Below are 9,963 nucleotides of genomic sequence, written 5' to 3'. Positions count from 1 at the left end.
CTTTCATTATACAACTTGGCTTGTATATTCCAATGATGGGCTTCCTCAAAATGCCCTAGGTCTTCGTGAGCAAGCGAGTTGGATGCACACCCGCTTAGTTTCTTTTTGAGCTTTCATACACTTATAGCTCTAGTGCATCCCTTGCATGGCAATCCCTACTCACTCACATTGATATATATTGTTGGGCATCTCCATAGCCCATTGATACGCCTAGTTGATGTGAGACTATCTTCTCCTTTTTTGTCTTCTCCACAACCACCATTCTATTCCACCTATAGTGCTATGTCCATGGCTCGCGCTCATGTATTGCGTGAAGATTGAAAAAGTTTGAGAACATCAAAAGTATGAAACAATTGCTTGGCTTGTCATCGGGGTTGTGCATGATTTAAATATTTTGTGTGATGAAGATAGAGCATAGCCAGACTATATGATTTTGTAGGGATAGCTTGCTTTGGCCATGTTATTTTGAGAAGACATGATTGCTTTGTTAGTATGCTTGAAGTATTATTGTTTTCATGTCAATATTAAACTTTTGTCTTGAATCTTATGGATCCGAGTATTCTTTCCACAATGGAGAAGATTACATTGATAAATATGTTAGGTAGCATTCCACATCAAAAATTCTGTTTTTATCATTTACCTACTCGAGGACAAGCAGGAATTAAGCTTGGGGATGCTTGATACGTCTCCAGCGTATCTATAATTTTTTATTGTTCCATGCTATTATATATTCTGTTTTGGATGTTTAATGGGCTTATTTATACACTTTTATATTATTTTTGGGACTAACCTATTAACCGGAGGCCCAGCCCAAATTGTTGTTTTCTTGCCTATTTCAGTGTTTAGAATAAAAGGAATATCAAACGCAGTCCAAATGGAATGAAACCTTCGGGAGAGTTATTTTTGGAACGGAAGCAATCCATGAGACTTGGAGTTGACGTTAGGGAAGCTTCGAGGTGGCCACGAGGCAGGGAGGCGCGCCTGCCCCCTGGGCGCACCCCCACCCTCGTGGGCCCCTCGTGGCTTCCCTGACCGACTTCTTTCGCCTATATATGTCCATATACCCTGAGAACCTTCGGGAACAGAATAGATTGGGAGTTCCGCCGCCGCAAGCCTCTGTAGCCACCAAAAACCAATCGGGACCCTGTTCTGGCACCCTGCCGGAGGGCAGATCCATCACCGGTGGCCATCTTCATCATCCCGGCGATCTCCATGAGGAGGAGGGAGTAGTTCACCCTCGGGGCTGAGGGTATGTACCAGTAGCTATGTGTTTGATCTCTCTCTCTCTCTCTCTCTCGTGTTCTTGCGGTGGTACGATCTTGATGTATCGCGAGCTTTGCTATTATAGTTGGATCTTATGATGTTTCTCCCCCTCTACTCTCTTGTAATGGATTGAGTTTTCCCTTTGAAGTTATCTTATCGGATTGAGTCTTTAAGGATTTGAGAACACTTGATGTATGTCTTGCATGTGCTTATCTATGGTGACAATGGGATATTCACGTGATCCACTTGATGTATGTTTTGGTGATCAACTTGCGGGTTCCGTTTGTGAACTTATGCATAGGGGTTGGCACACGTTTTCGTCTTGACTCTCCGATAGAAACTTTGGGGCACTCTTTGAAGTACTTTGTGTTGGTTTGAATAGATGAATCTGAGATTGTGTGATGCATATCGTATAATCATACCCATGGATACTTGAGGTGACATTGGAGTATCTGGGTGACATTAGGGTTTTGTTTGATTTGTGTCTTAAGGTGTTATTCTAGTACGAACTCTATGATAGATCGAACGGAAAGAATAGCTTCTTTTTATTTTACTACGGACTCTTGAATAGATCGATCAGAAAGGATAACTTTGAGGTGGTTTCGTACCCTACAATAATCTCTTCGTTTGTTCTCCGCTATTAGTGACTTTGGAGTGACTCTTTGTTGCATGCTGAGGGATAGTTTTATGATCCAATTATATTATTGTTAAGAGAACTTGCACTAGTGAAAGTATGAACCCTAGGCCTTGTTTCCTATCATTGCAATACCGTTTACGCTCACTTTTATTACTTGTTACCTTGCTGTTTTTTATATTTTCAGATTACAAAAACCTAAATCTACCATCCATATTGCACTTGTATCACCATCTCTTCGCCGAACTAGTGCACCTATATAATTTACCATTGTATTGGGTGTGTTGTGGACACAAGAGACTCTTTGTTATTTGGTTGCAGGGTTGTTTGAGAGAGACCATCTTCAACCTATGCCTCCCACGGATTGATAAACCTTAGGTCATCCACTTGAGGGAAATTTGCTACTGTCCTACAAACCTCTGCACTTGGAGGCCCAACAACGTCTACAAGAAGGTTGCGTAGTAGACATCAAGCAGTTTCTGGCGCCGTTGCTGGGGAGGTGAGTGCTTGAAGGTATATCTTTAGATCTTGCAATCAAATCTTCTAGTTTCTTGTTTTATCACTAGTTTAGTCGATAAAAGAAAATTACAAAAAAAAATGGAATTGACTTTGCACTACAAGAAATATGTCAACTTGCGACCATCACTATTGGTCGCTAAAAGGTCATCGTTTTTCATTTGCGACCTTTTTGTGACAAAAAACAGAAGGCCAAAGAAATTCACGACCTTCTTTGTGATATGTAAAAGGTTGTCGGTTCTTTGACCAAACTTTTGGTCACTAGCAGCCTCCGCAGGCCACGTAGGATCCAGCGTGGCAAGCTGACGTGGATAAGAATCGGCCGATCCAATTCGGTGTTTATATGGGCCGAGCCCATTAATTCGGCCCATTTAGTATATTTATTTCTGTTAATTTTTGTCCGCTACATGGGCCAAGCCCAACTGGTCAGCCTGTCAATTTTTATGCATGTTTGGCCTTTCAAGAATATATGTACAATTTTGTGCAGCCCATTTCTAGTTTACATTCAGCCTTTTTATACATTCAAATAATAATTTAATCCTGGAGTTGGTCCAGTACTCTTTTCAGCCCATTCACATATTCATACATATGATCCACCTTTTCGACAAATTTTGCAAATAATTTCATATTTCAGCACTAAATATGTTTACATCACAGGCCATAAAACCCTACAAAATAGTATCACTTGTTCCTATACAAAACTATCAAATAATACATACAACAAATCATAATACAGAAAATTTAGTTCAACAAAAATAGATTTTCTTCCTCTTCCATCTTCTAGAACACACAACACCTGTGAAAATAAAGATGCCACAACAAAAATGGAAGGATCAGCCACTAAAAGCATATTGAATACAAGGGAAACAATCAAACTAAAGAAATGAAAGGCACGCACTGTGAAAATTTTGACAGCACGAATATTTTTTATATTACCATAACAAACAGAAATTTAATCTGATTGCACAAGACAAATGGCATTATCACACACCCAGACGAGCGAAGCATTAACTTGTGAGGATCAGACAAACAAAGCATTCACGCTGATGATTAACTTATAAGCCCAGCCACCCTCAATCCTCAATACAACACTAAGTTTTACTACTCCTGGCAACCTAATACACTAAAGTCCAGAGGCACCTCAATGCATTACTGTCACAGTGGGGATGAAAGGTGCTTGTTAATTAAACAGGCACCTCAATTTTAGCACAACTAGGAGAAGGCGTCCAAGCACAAAACAGACGCAGCCATTCCCTCCTTGCTGCAAGGCTCGGTTCAAAACAGAGTCTTCAAGTAAGGAATGGGAGAAGTAAGCAGTAGTACTCGTCAATGTGAAAATCAGATATTTTTTTTGGGTTGATGATAAACTCTGGCACTAAACTGAAAATTAAACTTGAACTGAACATTGTATACGGTACGTTTGGTAGTGCTTCACTTCCTGATTTAATTAGCATCTGCTGTAGTATTATTAAAACTTTCCTAAATTATACAGTAAGCACTTGTTAATCTAAGAAATACTGTACAGATTTTGAGCGTTTATAAACACTGGCACTGATCTCGAAATGTACACTTAAACTGAACACTGTTAACTTCACTTTTAGGCATTCAGTACCATTTCGTCCCCAGCTCAGGCCAAACATCAAACATGCAGCATGCAAACCGATAAAAGCACACGTAGAGAAAACGCAGTTCAGCATGTTCTGAATATCTTCACCAAGCTCAGTTTCCAACAGTACTTAGAGTTTATTGGTTGCAGAGTCATCTGTGCGTAGACCTCATCATTGTCCTTGTCAGCCTGTGCAAAACAAGCAGCATTCATCAAGATTAAATGGTTAATGCTTAAGGCCACTAACCCCTACACCTGAACCTGAAGATGAACCAAGTACACCTACATGCATGGTGATGCTGTGGACTTGACACAGCAGCTGCGACGGCAGGCTCGGGTAGGGTAGTTCGGGGTGCGGGAGTTGGGTGTCTTCTTGGTGGTCGCCGCGACCTGCAAGATCAAAAAACCTCAGCAATCCATGTATGAAATTAAGTGATCTAAATCAGATACATATACAGGTCTGATGGGTTTTCTTGTAGATTGAACCCTCAGAACACATAATAGGAAAGACAGAACATGTATCGTGAATGATAGCATGCAATACATATGGTCAATCATGGGGTTCTACAAAACATTAAGATAAGAAAGAAGTTCTTCCCTGGACTGGTTAGTTTTAGAAGCTCTAGCGCAAAATCGACTCCAGGAAAGATCGACAATCCAATTCATAGATATAGAGAAAAGTAATACTTAAAAACGGGAAAATTTCTAAACAGCAAGCTAGCGGCACGTTATACAGCGTCAGCTTATTTCACTGCTCCATGGATGGAGCTTACAATACACTAACCACTTAGACGCACTAATGCAGATTAAAGGGATATGCATGTTTTGTGCCTGTTGGTTTAGGTAGATCTATTATGGATACCAATGTTTATCTCCTTAGGCCTTAGGCATTCCATCAAACTGGTATGCTACAACGAACTGAATAATTTAAGGAATCACCTAGTAGTGGCAAGAATATACAATTGTACAAATGCAGTGCAAAAAGACTAACTACGCAACAGTAACTTCCTAGAGCAGGCAATGTAAAAAAAGATGTGAATCTCAAATCTATAGCAGCTGCAGTGGTTCAATATAGTTTATGAAATATAATTTAAAGGAGAGCAGACTGCCTTTATATGATTTTGGTTACTACCAATTGTCAGTACGATTGCATTAGTGCGTCAAGACGCTGAACGATTTATGCTGTCGTGCCAACAATTTATGCTACAAGCCAACAATATATAAGCCCGTGCCAGTGCTGCTGCTCTGCTCCTTATGCTGCCACCAGAGCTCCCCCGATGGCCTGGAAGAAGAATACTGTTAACTGAATATTGTTACACTGAGTATTGATCCTAGTGTTAACTGAATATTGATCCCTAATGTTGACTGGATCTGCATCTAAACTGAATACTGATCCTAGAAATTGCTTGCACATAATCCTTGGAGATTTATACTGGATTAATACATTTGTTCAGTATAGTGGAGTCCTTAAACAAGCAATGATATTTTATCAGTGTTGAACAAGCAACTCCAGTATAAATTTGAACAAGCAATGGTATTTGTCAATGCTGGAGATACAGTCAAAACTGTAATCACAAAGAACGATTGAGTGAATTGGAGATACAGTCAAACATTTGTTCTTGAACAAGCAATGATACTTCTGTAATTCAGTAACAAAGCTTACAATTTCATTAAGAATTCAACAGGAGGAAATTTCAGTAAGGAATTGACAGGGCAAATTTCAGTAACAACTAGCATAAGTGTACAATAAAGTAGTGTATGCTTCAGTGTGCCATTCTACTGCATTGCTTAGTAGTGCATGGTTCTCCGGCGACTCAAGTGCAGAAGTGGGTAGGATATTCTACACCTGAAGCATACAACCTCAACAAGCATAGCACACAGTAGCAGAATTAGACAGTCCGATCCTGATGAAACAACCAATTATTGCTGCTTGATCCAGTTCCGAATTCGACAGATCATTTCACCCAAACCTCCTAGCCTCAAACTAAAGTGGATCAAAACAATTACCTTCCCACGTGGATGGCACGCAGCTATGCAGCGTATAACAATCAAAAGTAAACTCAAATAGAACTCACCAACTCGATCCGGTTGAGAATTTTGGGGTCATTTCATCCCAAACCTCTCAGCTTCACACAACTAACCAATGTCCCGGGAAGGAATCACCAGAAATTTTACCACATACAGTACAAGCACAATGAAGTAGCATACCGAATAGCAGAGCAGGTAGCGGGGGAGGAGAGGGGGGCGGAGGAGTGGCCGCTTGCCTTGGCTACGTAGTCCATCTCCGCAAACTTGAAGGCGATGCCGAGGTAGCAGAAGAGGACGGAGACGTTGGAGCAGGCGCGCGAGAAGTCCCCCGCCGCCATCGCGGTCTGCTGCTGCTGCTTGGCGACGGCCGCAAGCTGCTCGAACAACGCGCCGATCCGCCGCAGCGGCTTGTCCGCCTTGTTGGACCCCATCGGCATCGGTGGTGCTTAGCGCCGCCGCGGTGGTGCCCACAGCGTCGAGGATCTCGCGGTTTCTCAGGGACTGGCTCGCCGCCGCCAACGCCACAGCCACGCGGTCGACGGGCGCCACGCGGAAGCGGTTGCGGATCTGGGCCCTGACGGCGCGGACCCCCTCCGCCAACGGCACCCCGCCGCCGGCCGCCATGGAGGGGTTGGCCATCGAGGAGGAAGGGGTCTCAGGCTAGAGTTTGGTCTGGAAGTGGGGAGTGTCGCTCGAATCGGCGTGGAGGAGGCCGGGATTGGGGGAGGTTTGCGGCGGCGGCTGGGTTGGAAGCGGTTGCGGATCGATCCAGAGAGGAGGAGTCATGGGTTGGGGGTGATCGATCCAGAGAGGAGGAGGAGGAGTCGTGGAGTCATGGGTTGGAGGGGATCGATCCATATGGATCTCGCCGGACAGAGGGCGCCGGAGGTGGCGGCGGCCAGGGAGGAGTGGAGCGCTAGGGTTCGAGAGAGAGAGAGAGGAGGGCACGAGGGGTTGGGTGGGGTTCACGAGAGAGAGGGGCGGTGGTTGGGTGCGTGGGAGGAGTGCGCGTTGTGGGTTGGGCGACGTGGGTGAGACAGGTGGGCCGTTGGATCCAGAGCATCCGACGGTGATTAGGCACGATCCGCGTGAGATGCTTCTGGACTAATTAGAACGCAGTATACAAGTACCACATTTTGATCATCTAATTTGATCGTAATCGACTAAAAGTAAGGTGCTAAATCATATTCGCTATTTCATGACATGAAAAATAAAAATAAAAATAGAATACCTTCTCAGGTGTCATCAAATTTGACCTTAGTTTTCAGGAATAATGACAAATCGAAATAAGACAAATATCTTTTAAAATAGTTAGGAGAAATGAGTTTTTTTAAATCATTTTCCATTTTTCAAGTGTTCAAAATGAGTTTTTTGTAAAGGACCTACCATATATTTGTTGTAAAATTGTACCAAATCAATTTTCTAAAATACTAGGCCATATATAATGCACAATTGACCAAATGGTTGAGTGTCCAAAGCTTTTATCCACCTCTCGTGAAAAAGACAAATATCCGCCGATTTAGTTGGAAGCGGGTCAAATTTGAACTGCAGCTACCTCATAGTTTGCTCATGATTTTTTTCCAAAAATCATTTCTAGGTACATAAGTATATATTTAATCGGAGAAACACCAAAAAATTTCCAAGATTCAACCACTAGCGGAACGGGCATGCCCGCTGTTTTGACCGCATTTTGAAACGCGCATGAAAAATTCAAAAAAAAAACAAAAATTAGAAAACCTTCGCATTGTGTCATTATATGTGACCAAGTTACCAGGAAAAATAATAAACTTGTAGTACTGTAATTATTTTTAAAAAGTGTTCTCAGAAACGAGCTATCATGTGTGGAGACCAATGGCTTTCAAGCCAAATGATCAATCTTATGGCCATATTTATGGCATAGATTGTTCAAATGATCTCATATTGTGCACGAGGGTGGATATTGGGATGGCAAAGAATGTTTCCTAAGTAAGTTTTCATTTTCTTTGGACCAAAAAATCATTATATATTTTTCTAGTGCCCAAAATGAGTTTTTTTTGTGAAGGACCTACCATATATTTGTTGCAAAATTGGACCAAATCATTTTTATAAAATAATAGGCCATATTTAATGCACAATTGATCAAATGACTGGGTGTCAAAAGATTTGATCCACCTCTCGTGAAAAAAGACAAATTTCCGCCGATTCAGAAGGAAGCGGGTCAAATTTGAACTGCAGCTGCCTCATAGTTTGCTCTTTATTTTTTCCAAAAATCATATATAGGTATATAAGTATCTATTTAATCGGAGAAACATCAAAAGTTTTCCAAGATTCAACCACTAGATACGAACGGTCAAGCCCGCCGTTTTGACCGCATTTTGAAACAGGCATAAAAAATTCAAAAAAAATATCAGAAAATTGGAAAACCTTCGCATTGTGTCAGTATATGTGATTAAGTTGCTAGGAAAAATAATAAACTTGTAATACGGCAATTATTTTTAAAAAAAGTGTTCTCAGAAATGAGCTATCATGCATGAAGATTTATGGCTTTCAAGCCAAATGATCAATCTTATGGCCACATTCATGGCATAGTTTGTTCAAATGATCTCATATTGTGCACAAGGATGCATCTTGGAATTCCAAACAATGTTGCCTAAGGGAGTTTTCATTTTCTTTGCACGGAAAATTCATTTTCCATTTTCTGAGTGCCCGAAATGATTTTTTTTGTGAAGGACCTACCATATATTTGTTGCAAAATTGGACCAAATCAATTTTCTAAAATACTAAGCCATATTTAATGCACAATTGACCAAATGGTTGGGTGTCAAAAGCTTTGATCCACCTCTAGTGAAAAAAGATAAATTTTCGCCAATTCAGTAGGAAGCGGGTCAAATTTGAACTGTAGCTGCCTCACAGTTTGCTATTTATTTTTTCCAAAAATCATTTCTAGATACATAAGTATCTATTTAATCAGAGAAACATCAAAAGTTTTCCAAGATTCAACCACTAGCTAGGAACGGCCAAGCCCGTCGTTTTGACCGCATTTTGAAACGGGCATAAAAAATTCAAAAAAAAAATTGGAAAACCTTCGCATTGTGTCATTATATGTGACCATGTTTCCAGGAAAAATAATAAACTTGTAATACGGTAATTATTTTTAAAAAGTGTTCTCAGAATGAGCTATCATGCGTGAAGATACATGGCTTACAAGCCAAATGATTAATCTTATGGCCACATTCATGGCATAGTTTGTTCAAATGATCTCATATTGTGCACAAGGGTGCATCCTGGAATTCCAAACAATGTTGCCTAAGGGAGTTTTCATTTTCTTTGCACGAAAAATTCATTTTCCATTCTCCGAGTGCCCAGAATGAGTTTTTTTTGTGTGAAGGACCTACATATATTTTTTTGCAAAATTGGACCAAATCAATTTTCTAAAATACTAGGCCATATTGAATGCACAATTGACAAAATGGTTGGGTGTCAAAAGTTTTGATCCACCTCTGGTGAAAAAGACAAATTCCCGCTGATTCAGTAGGAAGCGGGGCAAATTTGAACCGCAGCTACCTCATAGTTACTCTTTATTTTTTCCAAAAATTATTTCTAGGTACATAAGTATATATTTATTCAGAGAAACACCAAAAAATTCCAAGATTCAACCACTAGCTAGGAACGGTCATGCCCGAGGTTTTGACCGCATTTTGAAACGGGCATAAAAAATTCAAAAAAAATCAAAAAATTGGAAAACCTTCACATTGCGTCATTACATGTGACCAAGTTGCGAGGAAAAATAATAAACTTGTAATATGACAATTCTTTTGAAAAAGTGTTCTCAGAAATGAGCTATCATGTGTCAAGATTCATGGCTTTCAAGCCAAATGATCAATCTTATGGCACATTCATGGCATAGTTTGTTCAAATGACCTCATATCATGCACAA

General features: G+C 40.8%; 1 protein-coding gene across 5 annotated transcripts; it reads right to left on the bottom strand.

The window, feature by feature from the left end:
* Positions 1–3,011: 3,011 nt before the first annotated feature.
* On the bottom strand, positions 3,012–7,032 carry LOC109733062 (accelerated cell death 11). Of its 5 annotated transcripts, XR_012202275.1 has the most exons (5): positions 6,284–7,032; positions 5,152–5,301; positions 4,306–4,409; positions 4,026–4,208; positions 3,012–3,209 (listed from the first exon to the last, which is right to left on the bottom strand). XR_012202275.1 is itself a non-coding variant. In XM_040398617.2 (3 exons), the coding sequence occupies exons 1-3, from the start codon at positions 6,482–6,484 to the stop codon at positions 4,172–4,174; spliced, it is 342 nt and encodes a 113-aa protein (XP_040254551.1). In that variant the 5' UTR covers positions 6,485–7,010; the 3' UTR covers positions 3,012–4,171. The 5 variants fall into 5 exon arrangements, 1 of the variants encoding a protein (XP_040254551.1); XR_012202274.1 differs by having other exon boundaries at positions 4,306–5,301; XR_002225521.4 differs by lacking the exon at positions 5,152–5,301 and having other exon boundaries at positions 6,284–7,010.
* Positions 7,033–9,963: the final 2,931 nt, after the last annotated feature.

Source organism: Aegilops tauschii, chromosome 2 (assembly GCF_002575655.3).
Source record: "Aegilops tauschii subsp. strangulata cultivar AL8/78 chromosome 2, Aet v6.0, whole genome shotgun sequence".
Classification (NCBI taxonomy): domain Eukaryota; kingdom Viridiplantae; phylum Streptophyta; class Magnoliopsida; order Poales; family Poaceae; genus Aegilops; species Aegilops tauschii.
Note: the sequence above shows the minus strand (reverse complement) of the source record. Positions and strands in the feature narration are given on the sequence as shown.